Raw genomic sequence first — 18,994 nt, 5'->3', positions numbered from 1 at the left:
GAGGCAATGAGGAAAAAATCCTGCAAGTCATTCGTGTCTCTTTAGTGTATGTTGTACTGAGATCAGCTGACTCTGATTGGCTGGAGGATATGTATTTATGTCGTATAAGCACATCGCTCCAACATTCAACAATAAACTGTTATTTTATGAATAAGAAAAGTGAAAGGAAGCCTGCTTATGTCACAGTGACCTCATGAGTGTGATCTTTCTGTTAGTTTCTTTATACCAGACAGAAATGTGCTGTCGTGTTAAATTAGCAGAATGGAAGCTTCACAGATCCAAAAATCAGCTGCTTTTTGTACAGCACTGGAAAAAATGATGGAACACAATCTATGAGTGCTTTAGGAAGGTAAAGAAGCAAAATAAAATCAATAACAGACAGATTTACTGGCACATGAATACGTGCAAACAGCTGCAGTACAGGAAGCACCACCACCGCATTGTTGAGCCATTGCTCAGACATTTGGTAAACAATCTGAAGACAGTGATCATTACTGAAACATGGAAGACATCAGAGAGCTGTCGTGTATCTTAAAGCGTCCTCAGAGAGAAGATGATAACATTTTATGAAAAGTAATGTGTAAAATCATAACTGTGTGTAACACTTTATACCAATGCTTTATATTAACACTGGTGAACCTATGATGGAGGTGAAGAGGAAGTTTTGTGTTGTCCTTTCAGTCACAACCCACTGTGCTAAGAAAAAGTATAGGTCACAATTAAATGTATGACATTAATAATCACTTTTTTTATTAGACAAAGATGAACTTAACTGAATACAAAACGTGGTTTTTAAATGGTGATTTAGCCACGCCTACCCAGCCCTATGTGAAAAAGTGCCAAATGGCCATCATGAGAGAAAATCACTGTTGACCAATAAGAACACAAAGACCATGTAAATTTGAAATAACCATGTTGACGATCCCAGAGACTTTGGGGGAAATTCTGGTATAAAACCAAAAAGCTGATAGCAAGAGTCAAACAGGGTGGTGGAGCTGTTTTACTGTAACTAATGGAACAAATATTTACTGTATGTATTTGAAACTGATCAACAGTCAGTGTGACCGACAATGACGCAGCCCATCACTAGTTGTGCTTCTGTTAATGTTTTTGGTTTATAAATCCATTTTTGGTAAAAACATCATGATTTACATAAAACAAAAGAAAAAAAGTAACGATACACCAGATGAGCTTTGGAGGAAAATATGTTCTAAACACGGCGCACACATGTCAACAACAGACTGTACAATTATTGACCACACTGGTGTCAAAGGCTTATATAAAGTTTCATGTGATATAACGACCCACACCCACGGCTGCCTTTCTCTGCTGATTTCTTTCACGTCATCATGAAACAGATTTGGAGCATCAGACAGCACACGCTATCCAAGCTTGATCCTTTCTGTTCTCATGTGTTGAGTATGCTTCAAGGTTGCGTAATACAGCTCAATAACACCTTTTGGCAGAACCATTTCCTGAAGTTACATAGTGAGATCATTTAGCTCTGATATTAAAGCTGTAAAGCTGCAGTATAATCAGGTATTATCTGCCATGTATGACTTTCATATGCTCAGATAATTTTGTGATCTGTTGAACAAAGACGTGATTTATGAGTTCTCCACCAACAGCCATGTTTTTACACACTTGTAATCACCTATCGAGTGTAACCGTGCTCTCTGTGGACCGTCCTCTGAATGATAACATTAAATATCAGTACTTATGTTACATACAGGCATATACAAAGCTTCCTTTGACATAGTACACAGACAGATGACGCTCTACAGGCTGCTGGGCGCACTAATCCTATTCAGACACTAACTAATAACAGGAACAGAGTCCAGAGTTCATATGTTAGTTAACATGTCTTACCTGCAGTTTCAGGAGAGAGGTTATATTTGAGTGTTTGTACGAGATGTTCCCTGTGGCTCGTTGCTCTCCTTCTCTTGCTCCTGTCAGTCTGGATTTCACTTTTCACATTCGTGTCATTTTTCCTTACTTCATTGTTTTGTCGATCCCTCCTCTTAACCCCCCCACCCACGACATTTATCCAAACAGACCTGCTCGACAGGTGCAGCTGTAGAGGTATGCAGTTTTAAATAAGCTCTGTCTCACAGCTCTTTAGCAAACACAGCTCTAATTAGATAACGCACAAGAAACATACAGGACACTTGATAAAATGCCCACATCAGACTTTTGTACACTGTAATGACGCGTGTTTGTTCTGGGAGTTGAAACAATAAAGAGATAAAGTCTGTTTGAGATGCTTCATTACATGCACATGGGTACTCATCTGCATGCAAAAAAGGAAGAATGATGAACACATGTGGGACCAGATATCTGTAACTGCACGTGAATGTATACCTGACACGAACCAAGTAGGTACAGAAACCGATGTATATGTCAGACTGAGTGTAAGTGTATAGGCATGTCTATGTGTCTATGTGTGTCAAAGTGAGAGTGTATGGGAGAAAAACCTCCTAACACATCTCTTAAGAGCAAGCACTTGTTGGTATACACCGGGAGCTGGGCGAACTCCAGGCCTCGAGGACCAGCGTCCTGCATGTTTTAGATGTGTCCTTGATCCAACACAGCTGATGTAAATGGCTTCAAGTTCTCCAGAGGCCTGGTAATTAAATAATCATGTGATTCAGGTGTGTTGACCCAGGGTGAGTTCTAAAATCTGCAGGAAAACCAGCCCTCGAGGCCTGGAGTTCCCCACCCTGGTACAAACGGATATATTCTATTAATTTAGCATTTTTACCTAACATGTGTCATCATGTTTTCTGCTGATGTAGGCCCATTAAAGGTGTTAGGTGTCGTGTTTTTTAAGCCCTGACTCTTTATAATCTACCACCTTGGAAATAGCATGCACAGGTATTTTGCATAGTCAGGCTTCTGCTCAGAACATTTAAATAAATGTGTTGATAACATATATTATAATTTAACAGATTTAAATATCAAAATGAATTATTTCTAATTAGGGGCAATAATGCAGTAAGCATCTTTTATTATCTAAACAAAGAGGTAAAGTATAGTCATTTCCATTTAAATGCACAGAAAGAAACAGAAATCCTATAAATCATACAAATGTTATTCCATGTTATGTAACTACAGCCCAGCCCATGCAGCAGTATATTAATGACTAACCTCGTATTGTGGATGGATTATCTCAGGAAGTGACAGCAGAGCTGTACGTTTGAATGTTTCAGAAATCTCTCAGTCAGAACATGCTATATCATGTTTAGCTGGAAACCAGCGAGCTAACTTCCTGCTAACTTCTAACTAAATTGATTAAATCCTGTTTTCATGGATGTTAAACTTAATTGTTACACCTGGTAAAGCAGCAACACTGATCATTTTATTAACGATGAAAGAATTTAGACAGTTTGTAACTCTCAGTGATGCCGCAGTGTTCGTTTGACTTTGGGACCTGAAGCGGAGTTTGGGCCCAGACACGGCTGATGACGTCAGACTTAAAGAGCAGATTACCTTCTATGGCAGCCATCTAGATCTTCTAAGGAAGAAAAAATCCCTCCACTGAAATTCTAACAGTAGACTGTACAAATGCTATATTTATTAAATGTACTTGAAAAACTGTTGAGTGCACATTGAATCGAAGCACATTAAAAAAAAGCATAATCAGTATGTTACAATATTTTTTGGTTCCTCATATAAATTTCTGGGTTACTATTTCTTGCCATTCAAACCCTTGGAAGAGTTCTGACCTGGCAAATATCTACTTAGTATTTACTCCTAATATGTCAGCCTCCTTAGGAAATGTTGACATTAAATTATGCTTGATAGGATTAGATGTTACAATGTCTAAAATAATTGGCACAATTCTTCAGTAGGTTGAAGGTGGGGGAAGTATTCAGTGTTTCGACTAGTGCCCTGTTGTGACAATGTAACTCTTCAGTAAGCTGAAGACTTACCACCAGTGTTGTGCACCCCGGACTCATTGGGTGTTTCTGACATTTATCACAATACACCCTCATCCAAGCCACCATGTTGGTCGCATGGTGGTTTCACATGACCCATACTGCTTCTTTTACTGATCACTTTCAGTGATGTCTGTTCATGTCAATTTGATGTTTCCCTGGAGTTTGTTCAACAGGTGTTTGGCACATGTGTTGGTTGTTGTTACTGTTGTCATGTCATCCATGTACAAAGTGACTGGAGAAAGCTGGAGACCATTCTTCAGCTGTTCCCCTCCAAGCATCATGGATGATCAACCCTAATGTCATAGTAAAAGCTAATGGTGAGATGGTGCAGCCCGCCATTTTGCCGACCTCCAGGTGTTTTGCTGGACAGCTGTATCTGCCTGTGTTATCAAACACAGAATTGGAGGTCCTGGAAATAGGTTTTGACCAGTCTTGTGTTTCCTTTTGGGATTTGGAAAAACTCACAGGCAGTCCACAGCACCTCATGAGGCACTGAGCCAAAGGCATTGGCAACATCTAAGGATACCACATGAAGGTCTTTCTTCTCCTTCTTAGCTGCCTATAACTGGTGGCAGATGGCATTAGTATACTCCACACATCCAAAAAATCTGCTTTTCCCAACCTTCTGCACCGAGGTGTCAACTAGCCTGTTTCTCTGCAAGAAAGTAGATATCAACAGGGCTGCTTCTGCAGTCAGACTGATTTGGCTGAACTGTGTGATGAATTAGGACCTCTACTGCCGTTCGACAAGTCCTGGTATGACTTCTTTCTCCAAGCCACCTTCATTAGCTTGCAGTGACATAGAGACTATAAAGAATGCCCATTTAGGCCTGCACACTTCACTATGTTCTCCACCTCACACTGAAGTGCTTCAAGTTTTCTCCTTTCAATTTCTGATGCCTTCTTCCACTGTTTCTTAAACCTCCTAATTTCACCAATCTGTCAATGTCTTGCTGTGCCCTGATGTAACGCTTCCCATTTTTTACAATGATTAGGGACAGACTTTCTCGACACTCACTCACAGGAAGAGCACACCCAGTTATTGGTGCCAAAAAAGCCATTAGGAAATCATTTTCCAGGTGGCTGATGGCAAATGTTCTTCTACAACGTAGTCAAGGAGTTTGCAAAGAAAAGCGTCTGGACTTCTTTAAGTTGCTTGAAGACGTTTCACCTCTCATCCGAGAAGCTTCTTCAGTTCTGAAGAAGAAGCAGAACTGAAGAAGCTTCTCGGAAACTCTTGAGCCACGATCGCCCCTGTAAATCACTTTCTCTTGTGGGATTAATAAAGTCTATCAGGGAGCCCACACCCATGACTTTCCCCTGTCTTTTATTCTGCAGACAGAGCGCCAGAGGCTGTTTTGTTTCAGCCGGAAGCTGTTCAAACAGGAACGCTGGTACAGTCTGGGTGAGGGGGGGAAAAAAAAGTGCGTTTGGCAACCTGGTGGGGAATCGCCTCCCATTAGGTAATAATTCCTGGGAGGCCCGTTGACCCTGCTGCAATGGCTCCACCGATGCCAACAAGCTGGAGACTCGTTGGATGGAAACATGTCGAGAGCCAAGTGCACGATAATAGTAATTGTTTTCTTACTGCAAACAAAACATCAATAACCTGCAAACACAGACTGTGTGTGTGTGATGCTAGGCTGTGTTATGGAATTCTCTGATCAATAATATGAGCTGCTGTGTGGTACAGCCTGCAGGGCTCTAGACTAACTTTTTGACATGGGCGCACCGGTACGCCTAACTTAAAAAATTTAGGCGTACCGGCACAAAAGTTAGGCGCACTCAAATTTTTCAACCGCTCCGCTTAACACCGCAGTTTTACATGTGCACCTTCTTTGGGGGGGGAATAGTTCTTTTCATCTTTTCTTATTACCCACAGCTACATCCCCTTCTGTCAGGCCTAGGCTGCTCACTAGGGCTGGGTATCATCACTGATTTCTATAATCCATTCGATTCCGGTTCTCAAAGTCCTGATTCGATTCAATTTAGCCTCAGACAGTCAGAAATATTATAATTCTGATCATTTATCAGCACTGACACATGTGAGACTTCATCAGAATTGTGAACATCACAGCAGATGCCTTTGTGTCAAAGTAACTGAGAATAAAACACAGAAAAACATGAAGGAGATTTTCCTGGTCTGGCGTTTTATAGCAGATAACCTTAAAAATATTCTGCAATATTCTGCAATTTTGCATAATTTTAAGAAGTTTAAATTTCTTCAGTATTGAACAGCAGAAATTAGGCTTTCTTGTCCGAGGTCATTTACGTGAAAAAAGAAAAAGACAGCGCTGTAAACATCGGTAGACTGGTGGGTAATAAGCGAAAGAATAATCCAGAAAACAGAGATTTGAGACGGGAAACTGTTCTTGAAGTACACACAGGGAGCTGTGTAGGAAGTGGGATTTTTATCGTGGTGGAAGCAAAACAGCAAAAGTCAGAGGGAATTCATGACGACATTGATCAAATGTGAAGCCAGTTTGCTGCTTCTTTTGCTGCTGGCTCGGCGAATTTTGGTCGCGGACCCGACGCATCAGAATCGCTGAGCTCCGACAGCGTGTCCGTGTTCGGGCCATCCGGTGAGAAAGCCGAGAAAGACAAAGCTGATTCTGATGCGTCGGGTCCGTCTGTGTTTACGTCTTTGTGTGGAATCCGTTAATGAATTGATATCGCTTTATTAAAGCTACTCACCTCTCTCTTCCACCTGCACTTTCAACTGGACCACGGCCAATCAGAGAGGTCCCGCCCCTGACTATCTCTGATACCAATCAGAGATAGTCAGAGATAATCAGAGATTAGTCCACGATAGGGGCATAATGTGTGTCTGTTGTTGACCACATGGAGAGTTGCAGAGATTTTTTTTTTGTTACCCAAACCGGTGCGACCAAATGTTTTTTTTTAGTCGCACCACAGAAAAATTTGGTCGCACTCTAGAGCCCTGGCCTGACCAACAAGTTTGTTTTGGTAACTGAGCTTCTAGTATTCCATGAGTCTGTTACTCAGCACTGATTAGCAGGTGTGTGTGTGTGTGTGTGCCCCTCGAGGGCCGGTGTCCTGCAGGTTTTAGATGTGTCCTTGATCCAACACAGCTGATTTAAATGGCTAAATTACCTCCTCAACATGTCTCGAAGTTCTCCAGAGGCCTGGTAATGAACTACTCATTTGATTCAGGCATGTTGACCCAGGGTGAGATCTAAAACCTGCAGGACACCAGCCCTCGAGGGCCGTAGACATGTACTACAGTACTCTGTGTATTTTAACCGACACTGTTCCCTTATTCTATCATGTAAGTTCTACTTCTGCTGCTCTCTCTTCAGATGTACGTAGATGCTCCAAACTCTTGTCAGTGTGCAGAACATTTTTACACTTTTTACTCTGACTGTGAAACCTAAATGCTGCATGCTTACTGGATAACAGCTTGTGATAGACACATCTGGCCAATCAAATATTACAGAAGTGGGTGCTCAGAATATTGACATCTTTATTTCACATCTGAAATGAGACTCAGGAGGAAAACAATAGTTCACTAAAAGCATTTTGATTGTGCACGATTCCTGCTGGAGTTCATCTTCAGCCGTACAGTTTCCATCATTAATGTTATCAATGAGATGCAATCAAAGAGATGCACCCATCAAGAACCAAAATAAACATCAGATTTGGATGTGGTGACCACCATGAAACAAACAGTAACTGTCTTTAGAATTAGCTTAAGTTGTTAAAGTTTTCAATTAAACCTCAAACATTACAAAAACCCCAAAAAACTTAACAGTCCAAGTTTAAAATGTGACAGTTTACAAACTAAATCTTCATCAACATGAGAATCTGGACCCAAAGTTTCAGGAGCACACTCCGCTGGAGTCGGGCTTGGCAGTCTCACTTGTTGTTTTGGACGTCTTCAAGTATTTCTAGGAGAACGTGGACAAAATCCATTAGGAACTGATTAGAGCAGAACATGTTCTTTGTGATCAAACAAATGTGTGGACATGTAAAATGGTCTGTTACAATTAGAGCCAAAAATATAACATGAATCTAATCTCACAGACAATTCTAGATTAGCCAGGTGTGCTTTACCTGTAAGGCTTTTATTTTGGTCACGTTAGCAAACCTGGGGCTTTTTGCCTATTTAAGTCCCTACTTATTGCACTTAGAACTGTAAAAACAGAACTCCATCTTCATACATCCAGACTAATAACTGTGTGTGTTGCTACCTGCAGGTTTTCGTAGTGTTTGCGGGTTTTGCAGTGGCTGATTTCAGCTTCCTTGGAGCCACTGAAGAACCGAGCGCACACCTTACAGAAAAAACCCGTCTTTGGGACCAGGAACTCCATACCTGTGGATGGACACACAAACACACAGAATGACACTTGGTCTAACTGTGGAGTGACTTTTAGCATTAATGCATAAATCCTGCTGACTCTGGGAGTTTCAATTCAGATGTCAGGACATCCAAACAGCTGTGAATGAGCCATGCTAAACAAATACAGACAAGTTTCTTACCAACTGGGTTGCTGGGGTCAAAAGGAGGGAGGGAATGTTCTGTTTTTCTGGGAATTTCCACTTCTAATGTGGGCTTCTCACTCTCCTCTTCAGCATTGGGGTTTTTTTCAGACTGCTCCTGTTTCCCTGCAACAGACCAGACAAAAACAGGGTTTAGCTCAATCCCTCGATCTTATCCCGGGTGACCAGTGCTGTTTGTTCAAACAGAGTCCGGTGATTTCTTCGGGGGGCAAATCTGTGTATGACACCATCAGCCAACCACTTCTTCTTCTTAAGGTGCTAAATGTAAGAGGCAAAATGAATCCACCTCACCAGTTTCTGCAGCTGTCTCTCTCCTGTTTTTGTTCTCCTGATTCTGCACCTTCGAGTGTTCCTCCTGTTTGACCAATCCCATCTTCTCTTCTTCAACAGACTCACAAGGTTTCAGAGGATTCTCCTCATCGCCATCTCGGCTTCTTTCTGCTGCTGCTGCTAAGGAGGAAGCTGCTGCAGCTGCAGGGACAGGGATGGGAACACTTTGGCCCTCTGGGGTGAACTCAGCAGTTAATGAGGTATCTGAAGGGCAATGACAGACTTCAGGTTCAAGTATGCCACATAGAAAAGGGCTGAAAAAAAACATGGTTTATTCAGAGTACCTGGCTGAGGTGTGATGTCAGGCTCAGATGGTTTATGCACTGGGCTGTGTGCAGGCTCGGCTTGTGAAGCCGGCGGTGGGGACACAGCAGCACCGGGAATCAGATTAGCTGTTACATCTGGCAGTGCACAGCTGCCTGTTACATCAGTCACATGTTCACCCTCAGGTGTGAGCTCAGACTTCGCTGGAGCTGCTGTGACATCAATGGCTGCGTCCTGAAGTAGAAAACAAGAGGCGGCACATGCTGCTGTAAAGTTTCTCACACACACTCAAGGCCCACCTCATGTACAAATGACACGAAGATCAATAATGCATACACCAAACCCATATTAACATCACTTTCTCAGTATCTCTAAAATTAGAAATATCCTGTCTCAGAGTGACGCTGAAAAACTAGTTCATGCATTTATTACTTCCAGGCTGGACTACTGTAATTCATTATTATCAGGATGTCCTAAAAACTGTTCAGCTGATCCAAAATACCGCAGCAAGAACTATTTCTCCCACAGTGGCTTCCAGTAAATCCAGAATTGAATTTAAAATCCTTCCCCTCACATACAAGTGAATTTTCAGGCTCCATTTCATCTTATAGACAGTACTGTATCAGTCCAACAGAGCTCTCACACTGCTGGTTTACTTGTGGTAAGTAGACTGGGAGGCAGAGCTCCTCCCTGAGCCAGTTTCAGCGGTTTTTCCTGTTATAAGGGAGTTTTTGCTTCCCACTGTGGGGTTTCTCTGTATTATTGTCCCAACCTTATAATACAGAAATGCATTGAGGCGACTGTTGCTGTAATTTAGTACTGTAAAAATAAAACTCCACTCCTTCACAGTGTTTACAAGAGCCTCTAAGTCATTTTGGACTACACGTGCTGGCTCTCTATGACTCTCTATAATACAACACTTGTGCTGCTACAAAACAGGCTGCAAGTCCAGAGACTAGCAGCTGTTGTTCTAAGACTTAGTTTCCCCAACACATCTTTTTGATTTCTTCTTATTAAATATGTGTGAATAATTAAAAAGTAATTCAGTTTACAATTACTGACCAAAAGAATGGCTTGCTTAGTTATTCTCAGAATTGTAGCAGCCCTTACTCTATGGAACGCCAGGACTGCCATAATGAATTAATTTAATACACCATTAAATAACTAAAATGGGAAATAATTAGCTAAATAAATATTTTGACACATTTAATTATTTATTTATTTATTTCACATTTTAATTAATTATTGCCACATTTAAATAATTATTTAATGGTGTGTTTAATTAATTCATTTTGGCACACTTGAGTCCTTCAGGTCTCACCATGAAATAATTTTATCTGTCAACCTCACCCATCAAACTCAGGGGGCGGGGTTAACGCTGATCGAGTCAAAACCATTGCTTTGGCCTGGTGGCCGTTGTTTTTAGCACACAACAACTGGCATGTGGAAACTAACAGAACTGAACTTTGGAAAAACTGTTTGTGTGTCACTAAATACCGTTTTAATATTTTTTAGCCGAGAATGTAGTGGTTTAATCTTCAGATGTCTGGTCGGTTTGTCAAGATAGAGCCTCTTTGCAAAAGTGCTTCGATGATTTCAGAGATCTCTGCCCAGCCTAGTCTCACGGCAAAGCGTGGGATAGACCCGCTCGCCTCGCAAGCAATCGAGCTGTTATTACCACCGACAAAGCGCAGGCCCCGGTACACAGCTGTAATAACCCCCGCTGACACTGACTTCTTTTACTGAGGTTATAATTATCGGGTTTTTATTTCCTGATGTTCTTATGTGTCCCACGTGTTTCAGTCGCCAGTTCTGAATTATAACTAACATTAAAAACCACCACTGTGAGGTCAGTTCCTTAATCAGCCCATTGTTCCTTCAGTGGGCTGGTTTCAGTCATTATGCAAATGTACTGTTTATAAGGTTTGGGGAAACCTGCAGTCAGCTGAGACTGAAGAAGTCACTTGGATGAGTGGCGAAACGTTTCTCCCACAAAACGCTACGTCCAGATGAACAGATTCAACTTTTGGAGATTTACTTTCCTGGATGATTGAGAATGCATCAAGATATTTAATGGTGTAATTATTTAATTCATTATGGCAGTCCTGGCATTCCATATTACTCCAGCTTCATATCAGGCTTTTAAAGTCTTCTTTGGTGGGGTGGGGTGATGGAAACACCCCATCAGCCTTTACAGCTGAGGGGTAAAAAGATATTCTGGGTACTTCTTCTTTATAGTCCCCGAGAGCCTCGATATCATTTGAAAGATAAATTAACTGCCACTCCTAGCGACAGGTTGGACTTCAGAATTCACCAAGTATAAAAACACCAGTGGCTAATAGGAGAACAGAGCATCGGCTGAAACATCCTTAATCATAAATGATAATCGCAGGAGAATAAAAACTACCTACCTATCTATTCTATGAAGTTCTATGAAGTAAAAAGTGTGTGAACCTTTAACAGGGGAACAAACAAGTGTGAGCACACAGCCATGGTGAAGCTACCTGTGGAGTGTCCTGTGGGACACATGTGGGCGGGGTCTCCCCTTCCTCTGAGGTTTTGAGTGGAAGCTCACACACATCTCCGACTTCGTCCACTGTGACAAAGTCACTCATGTCGAACGGGAACTCATCCAGCTCCTCCTACGTTCAGGGAAGGACAAAGAAACAGAACTGTAAATAAAATGATGCCCTCCACACGCTTTAAACTTCAGACTTTGCGTCTCCTCACCGCTTTGGTTTCAGCCTCCATACTGTGGCGCTCATCCCTCCCATAGCTTTGCCTGGATGCCTCCGACCTGGAGGACGACCTCGACCCCGATAAACCATTGCCGTGGGCCCTCTTCCTCTCCCTTCTTTCCCTTTCCTTCCTCTCCCACTCCCTTCTTTCCTCCTCCCTCCTCTCCCTCCTGGATTTTTCAGTCCACTCCCTCTTAGCCCTCTCCTCCTTCTCCCAGCCCCTTCTGTCCCTCTCCCGTTGCCTCTTCTCTCTCTCCCTCACCTCCTTCTCCTTTCTTGCCTCTTTTTTCTCCTTCTCCTGCCTTTTCACCTCACCTTCCACCCCCGTCTGTTTTTTGGTCATCTCTTTAGTCTCTGTCTGGTTTTCCCCCTTTTCTCCACTGGGGGGTGCTGCTCTGCTGCTGGAGTGGCCGGTGGGCCTTGTTCTGCACTCCACAAGCAGCGCATTAACCATGGCTTGAGTTACCTGGTGACGTTACAGCAGAAACACTGTTTTAGTTGTCAAAGATCATTTTGTATGCATGTAATCACATGTTTTGTGTGTACACACCTTGGGCAGCTCTGGCGCGGCTGCTTCCTCAGAATCTGCTTTGCCATCCAGGCGAGGAGGCTGTGACTCTTCTTCTGCAGGAGTTTGTTCACGTTCTGCTTCAGATGCACTGACTTTACTCTCTGTCGTCTTGATGTCAACGCCTGACGTTCCCGTTGTGTCTGCTTCTAATTTATTCTCCGGTGCAGAGTCACAAACCACGAGCTCGTCTTTTTCCACGTTACCGTCTTTGCACGCTTCTAAAACCTCTTCAGCTGTTTCCTTCCTGCCCATCATCTTATTAGCATCTCCATCACAGTCTTTTTCAATCCTCTCCTCGGGAGATTCTGAATTGTCTTGGTGTGCTGCTTCCTCTCTGTCTGCAGATGTCTGCTTTACTTTGCCATTCGCAGGTGTATCCTGCAGACGCACACACACACACACACACACACATTAGTCACATGCAATCAAGCATTTAAGAAAGAAATTAGTAAATGTACATGGATGTCCTCTTAACTCTAACCAAATATCAGTGGTAGTCACCTCAGATGAATCGTGAGGGGCAGTGATGGCTTTAGTCTGCGTGCTGGCTTTGGGGTCAGGCTTGCGGGAGAAGAACAGCGGGTTGTTCTGGATTATACATGGAAACGCCTGAAAGCGCTTGTATACGGACAGGGCCATGGCTGCAGTGGCCATCTCACAAATCACCTGAGCAGGAAAAGAAAACGTGACATTAAGCACATGACATTTCGTTGTTTTGCAAAATATTTGTAGGGACTGTGAGGGGTTCATGTGCATGTTGCTGCAGTGATGTCACCCACTGCATTTTAAATGCTTACTCTCATCCACAAAGACAAACAAGCTTGTTAGCAAACTGCATCCATAAACTGTATGTGTGCAACACATGAGCAAAAACCTATTTAATGCTATAATGTTGAGTCCTATATCAGCCTTTACAACATCCCTCGAGGTGAATGTGTGCTGCTATATAAATGACATTTTACTGAAATCTCATGAGTGTATGAGAATGGACTCGATTGTAGGGTTTTAAAGCCGAGCAGCTGAGTGTGAGTCCTGGAGAACAAAGTGGTGCACAGCTGCACAGACGCATAGCTCTCACCATGCTGCTGAGCACGAGGGTCTTGATGACTGTTCCAAAGCGTCGCACCAATTTCTCGACTTCAGAGGACCCGCTTGGTGTGTCGGGAACATTCCCAATAACCAACAGGCTGTTCCAGCCTACTGGAGCTCGACTCTGTAACACGCAGCAACATTTAACGACTTGTAAACCAGCACCGGATATTGTTGTTGCTTCATTTCCTTCAACTGTATTTTCGTCATTAGATTTTATTTAGGTTAAGTAAAAAAAAAAAAAAAAAAAAGAATAATATATGGAACATGGAAAAAAATGTCCTCAAATGTGTTCAAAATTCCAAAATCCACCTTTGCCTTTTTCTCAATTTCCTGCATCCACAAAATGTTCAGAAAGCAGGACCTCTCACTCAGCGGTGGATCTACAGGGGTGCCACCCTAAAATAATCTCTTGCCACCCCTAGAGCTACTCCAGCTTTGTATATGACAGTGCTGTTTATTAAAGTAAGCTGACAGTAACACTTTTAGCATCGCTATAATAAACATTAAATATACCGCATAGGCGGCCAAAGATATGAGCTAAAGAAAATAAAGTTATAGACTATATGTATATGAATGTGTGTACTTACTGTATTTGAACCATATTTCATGCACATTACAGCACTAACACCTGCATATGGGTGTAACATAAATGGCTCTGATTTTGCCACCCTAAAACGTCTCTAGATCCGCCCCTGCTCTGACCTTGAAGTCAAGGTCACTGAGATTCAAAATCGTCATTTTTTGAAGTACATACAGCTCTGGTATTAATAGGTGACTTTCAGGAAGCCTGACCTTTGATCTTGAGGTCACTGTGATTTTTGTAGACACACTTCTGGTATTAATTTAAACTCCTACGTCACTTCGCTCTCGAGTTATCTGATTTACAAACCACCATGTGACAAAACCCCATCAGCCTTTCATGACTCAGGGGGAAAAACTCAAAAGACCTCATAATGTTGGAATGAAGGACGTGAAGATGTACTCACTAATGGATCCACTGGTCCCATCAGAAGATTGTAGAGCGCCACCTGCGTGAAGAGTGTTGTGTTTAAATCAATGATTGTTTAAGGAAACCAGAACAACGCAGCACTTTGTACAGATCACATCTTTCAAACTTAAGATGCATGAGACAGAAAACTAGAAGTAACAGAGGAAGAAAGACAACAAATCCACGGACGAGTCGTACCGGTGTGTTGAAGCCGATGTGTTGTTTCAGGGGGGTCAGTTTAACCTCACAGTCTTTCACCTTGGCAGGCACTAATGTGTGGACTTTTACCATCTCCCGAACAACGTCCATGTCTGGCACTGACACAAGTGCCTAACACACCAAAGGAAAGTCATTTGTTATACAAACAGCATCATCATTTTCCACTTTAAACATTTCTGAACAAGGACATTGAACAATATAAATAAGAATCTATACAGGAAACGGTCTGCAGACATATTACTTATGGACCCTATTAAAAGTGAAAACACACTCTTAAGAAATGTGTTTACTAATGCAAAAAGACGAAGGAGGAAATCCCACTGATCCAGTTCCAGGTACTGGCCTTAACCATCCTAGTACGAGCCCCCTGTATGTGTAACATTAGCCTGGAAGAGTGGGTCAATGTCATCAGTCATAAGCACAAATGTAATATCTAAAGCAAACTGACGGGAGAGACGACACTTCAGTTCCTTCATCTTAATCTGAGACTTTTCAGAGACCCACAGCAAAACTACAGCAGGTGAGGATTTCTGTCTCGCATGGCTGTGCAGCTGTGTCAAAGCATTTTCTCATCTATTACAAACAACAACGTTTAATTACTAACCTTTCCTATTTGTGTTGCCAGGATGACGTCAGAGGGAGTCCCAAATGGCTGGATCAAGTTAATGATGTCACATTCTGACCAGCCGCTCTCAGGAAGTCCTGTGATCAACAGCCTGCCTTTCTGTATGAGACAGGGTCATTTGTATTTGTCTTTTGCGTTAGTACTTTTCCCAGACAGACATAGTGGAATATGTCAAAATAATTAAGCTTTAGTATACAGATTATGTACCTCATTAGACGTCTTCTGGTCAGCGTTGCCTTCTGCAGCCGAGAGTCATAGGGAGAGGGCGACAACACGAGTTCATAAACAGAGCTTTCAGATACCAAGGCATTAGCCATAAAATACACATCTGCACATCAGCTGGGTGTTTAATTCATCTAAGACAGACAGTTCAGTGGAAGTCATGATGTTTGGATTTTGTTGAAGTGAGATATTTGGATCATGTAGTGATGACTGAGTCTTATCTTCTGTTACTATGAGCACATTAAAGGTTTGCTAAAACTTTGCCAAAACAATGTGGGACTCTGTAGTTTTCTCTGGTCCCCTCCCCAATCACACCAGGAGTGACATGTTTAGCCGCATGTTCTCCTTAAATTGCTGGCTGTCTGAGTGGTGTCCCAGAAACAATGTGGGCTTCATAGATAATTGGCAAACCTTCTGGAGGAAACCTGGTCTTGTTAGGAGAGACGGCATCCATCCCACTTTGGATGGAGCAGCTCTCATTTCTAGAAATATGGACCAATTTATTAAACCCCCCAAAATATGACTATCCAGAGTTGGGACCAGGAAGCAGAGTTGCAGTCTTACACGCCTCTCTGCAGCTTCTCTCCTCCTGCTACCCCCCAAAAACCCATCTCCATAGAGACTGTGTCAGCTCCCAAACAGACAAAAAACAAACTAAAAACCAGCAACAAACAACTTAAACATAAAGAATCACAAAGAAAGAACAATACAGTATCCACATCTGAACCAAAGAGTAAAACAGTGAAATGTGGATTATTAAATATTAGGTCTCTCTCCTCCAGTTTGGATTCAGGAGACAGACACTATCTCTACTTTCAAGATTAGGCTTCAAACTTTCCTTTTTGCTAAAGCATATAGTTAGGGCTGGACCAGGTGACCCTGAATCCTCCCTTAGTTATGCTGCAATAGGTGTAGGCTGCTGGGGATTCCCATGATGCACTGAGAGTTTCAATTGTGATTCACTATGTGTTAACAGACCTCTCTGCATCGAATCATATCTGTTATTAATCTCTGTCTTCCTTCTCTCACCCCAACCAATCACAGCAGATGGCCCCGCCCCTCCCTGAGCCTGGTTCTGTTGGAGGTTTCTTCCTGTTAAAAGGGAGTTTTTCCTTCCCACTGTCGCCAAAGTGCTTGCTCATAGGGGGTCATATGATTGTTGGGTCTACCTTACAATATAAAGCGCCTGTTGTTGTGATTTGGCGCTGTATAAATAAACTGAATTGAATTTTTAAGAACCACAAACTCACATTTATGGCAGTAGCTGGTAGTTAAATAAACAATGACTCATGTCTTTGGTGGTACTGCAGATGTTTCCTACCTGTGTCCGTTCCAGCTGCATCTTTGTTCTGTTCTACAGATGGTTTGCTGTGAACGAAAGAAGCAACAAATTATATGAAGATTAAATGAAAAACAGGATTCAAAAAGAACCATCAGGAGGGGTCATTCTGACCCTGTCCTGCAACAACAGTTAAGTTTTTCATTTTTTAATCATATTCTTCTTTACATTTTAATTAAGACAAAACAAGTATTTAGGTAAATTTTTGGAGTTTGTGTTTTTACAGCTCATAAAGTTAAAATACAGATTAGAAGAAACTAATAAATAAGATATCTAAATATTGTCATTATTACAGAGGAAGAACACTGTGAAGTTTTGGATAATGTGTGGCATTAGTTATAAAGATGGTATAAAAACTGCTCACTGTGAGACAGACTGAACAGCTGATTGGCTACATTCTAACACTGGCCTCACAGCTGACTACAAACATAAACACATTACATGAATTACTGTAGGGTGTTTGGCAGTTCTAGTGTTGAGCCAATAACTGTGACAAACCTGCTGTTAGCATCAGTAGACTGTTCTCCTTCAGGGTTCTGTAAGAAAGAAGGAAGAACAGTGAAACACAGGTGTGTATGAATCCATTTTAACACTGCTTCATCTTTGCATCAACAGGCTACAGGAGGGTGGGACAGAACACCTACTGTAGGTGTTACAAGTATATTCCCCACAGTTGTTTTCAGCTTTAAGCCTCACTGAGGAAAGTTCTAGATTATCATCTTGTTCTGGAAAATTCTCAAAGGCCAGAAAACCGGCATTGTCTGGATTATTACACGGATATGATTCAAAATAGGAAAAACATTTCTCACACCTTAGCTACTGAAGCTGTGATGTGCTGCTCTCTGATGGAGAGGTTTGTGGAGGTGGCCAGAGCCTGGGCGTCTTCAGCCTTCACCATACATACAGAGGCCTGAAACACCAGGAAAGAGATTAGACTAGACTGAGAGAAAGAACACATCCAGCAAACTAACAGATTACCACATTTACAGAAAAGATAAATGACACAAAAACCAACTGCACGGTTTATTTTTAGTTCTCATCTGTTTAAAAAACAAAACAAAAACACCCTGCCCACTGACCCACATCTGACACTTCAACTGCACCTTCTGTCCTTGGCCCTTCTCGCTCTCCTCTGAACACGGCATGAGGATGACATTATTGATCTTTCCAAAAGCTCCGACCAAATCGGTGACCTCCTGTTCAGAGGCGTCCTCTGGGATGCCCGTCAGATACACCAGACGATCGGCAACAGACTGAGAGTCCTGTGAGGCTGGAGTCACAGTTTTCTTCTTCTTCTTGGCCGGCAGAGGCTTGGCAGACTTACCAAAGAGAAAGCAACAGCACATGTTTAACGTTAGTTTGTGATAAACATGAGCACGACGGTCAATATGGGTTAAAGAACACAGATTTAAGTTGGAAATATAGTTACCAGTAAATGATTTAGACAAGATCTGGATGAAATTACACAGGTGAGGAGGGAAAAACAGTAACCTGTAGCACACCTTTACTGACTTGCATTTTTTTTTTTTTTGACCAGGGTAACTTTTTTATTGTGTTGTCTCAAATTAAATAGTCTAGTCCTTGCCCTTCCAGCGGCTGCCACTGTAGGCAGCACCGCATGTCTGACACTACATTACGCTACAGAGCTGCAGTGTAAGCGTAAGGATTATATGATCTAAATGTTTTCTGGAATATTACTCCCTCTATCTGTTCTGCTTTTTATGAGTTGAACATTTACCCAACACGTTCTTCCAGTGTTACCAAGTTAAAACTGAAAATGTGGCCTGAGGTGTGTCCGAACTGTGGCTTTTGTTTAAGCTAAAATAAACTTTATTAAAGATCATATTAGTTTTGTCACTTACCATCTTAGCCGTCTTAGGTCCATGCTTGGTCAGAGCCTTAAGGCTTTTGGTGGAGGGCTGTGATGATCCATGCTTGGAGCCGTGACCTCCCATGTGTGAGGGTCGATCTCGGCTAGTGTCAGTGGAGTGCTTGGTTGAGTCACTGTGTGGACGCTTCACAGCAACGTGAGAGAAACTCGCTGATACGGATATGCCGGGAAAACAAAATCACAGCATGTTGTACTGCATGTTGTATATATACATATACACATATATACACATATACATATATACATATATACA

At 42.1% G+C, this 18,994-nt stretch overlaps 2 protein-coding genes across 6 annotated transcripts in view; both read right to left on the bottom strand.

The window, feature by feature from the left end:
- Positions 1 to 1,947, bottom strand: part of LOC116316671 (E3 ubiquitin-protein ligase TRIM7-like) — a 39,649-nt gene extending 37,702 nt beyond the window's left edge. The window contains exon 1 of one of the 2 annotated variants that reach the window (XM_039613749.1): positions 1,870 to 1,947. The gene's annotated coding sequence lies outside the window, so the exon portion shown is untranslated. The remainder of the gene's footprint in view (positions 1 to 1,869) is intronic. The other variant, XM_039613750.1, reaches the window with a different exon arrangement.
- Positions 1,948 to 7,405: 5,458 nt separating this feature from the next.
- LOC116316669 (zinc finger protein 638-like) overlaps positions 7,406 to 18,994 on the bottom strand; it is a 57,180-nt gene continuing 45,591 nt past the window's right edge. For all 4 annotated transcript variants that reach the window (XM_031735289.2, XM_039613790.1, XM_031735288.2 and 1 more), the window contains 19 exons: positions 18,713 to 18,891; positions 17,954 to 18,169; positions 17,662 to 17,760; positions 17,349 to 17,386; positions 16,833 to 16,879; positions 15,497 to 15,528; positions 15,269 to 15,388; positions 14,644 to 14,775; positions 14,444 to 14,485; positions 13,444 to 13,578; positions 12,867 to 13,031; positions 12,345 to 12,743; positions 11,787 to 12,260; positions 11,561 to 11,698; positions 9,077 to 9,290; positions 8,754 to 8,996; positions 8,442 to 8,567; positions 8,153 to 8,274; positions 7,406 to 7,849 (listed from right to left, as the gene is read on the bottom strand). In XM_031735289.2, the coding sequence (XP_031591149.1) occupies positions 7,781 to 7,849; positions 8,153 to 8,274; positions 8,442 to 8,567; positions 8,754 to 8,996; positions 9,077 to 9,290; positions 11,561 to 11,698; positions 11,787 to 12,260; positions 12,345 to 12,743; positions 12,867 to 13,031; positions 13,444 to 13,578; positions 14,444 to 14,485; positions 14,644 to 14,775; positions 15,269 to 15,388; positions 15,497 to 15,528; positions 16,833 to 16,879; positions 17,349 to 17,386; positions 17,662 to 17,760; positions 17,954 to 18,169; positions 18,713 to 18,891 (2,990 nt within the window). In that variant the 3' untranslated portion in view covers positions 7,406 to 7,780. The remainder of the gene's footprint in view (positions 7,850 to 8,152; positions 8,275 to 8,441; positions 8,568 to 8,753; positions 8,997 to 9,076; positions 9,291 to 11,560; positions 11,699 to 11,786; positions 12,261 to 12,344; positions 12,744 to 12,866; positions 13,032 to 13,443; positions 13,579 to 14,443; positions 14,486 to 14,643; positions 14,776 to 15,268; positions 15,389 to 15,496; positions 15,529 to 16,832; positions 16,880 to 17,348; positions 17,387 to 17,661; positions 17,761 to 17,953; positions 18,170 to 18,712; positions 18,892 to 18,994) is intronic.

This window comes from Oreochromis aureus, linkage group 6 (assembly GCF_013358895.1).
Source record: "Oreochromis aureus strain Israel breed Guangdong linkage group 6, ZZ_aureus, whole genome shotgun sequence".
Taxonomy (NCBI): domain Eukaryota; kingdom Metazoa; phylum Chordata; class Actinopteri; order Cichliformes; family Cichlidae; genus Oreochromis; species Oreochromis aureus.
The sequence above is the reverse complement of the archived record's forward strand: the minus strand, read 5'-3'. Positions and strand labels throughout refer to the sequence as shown.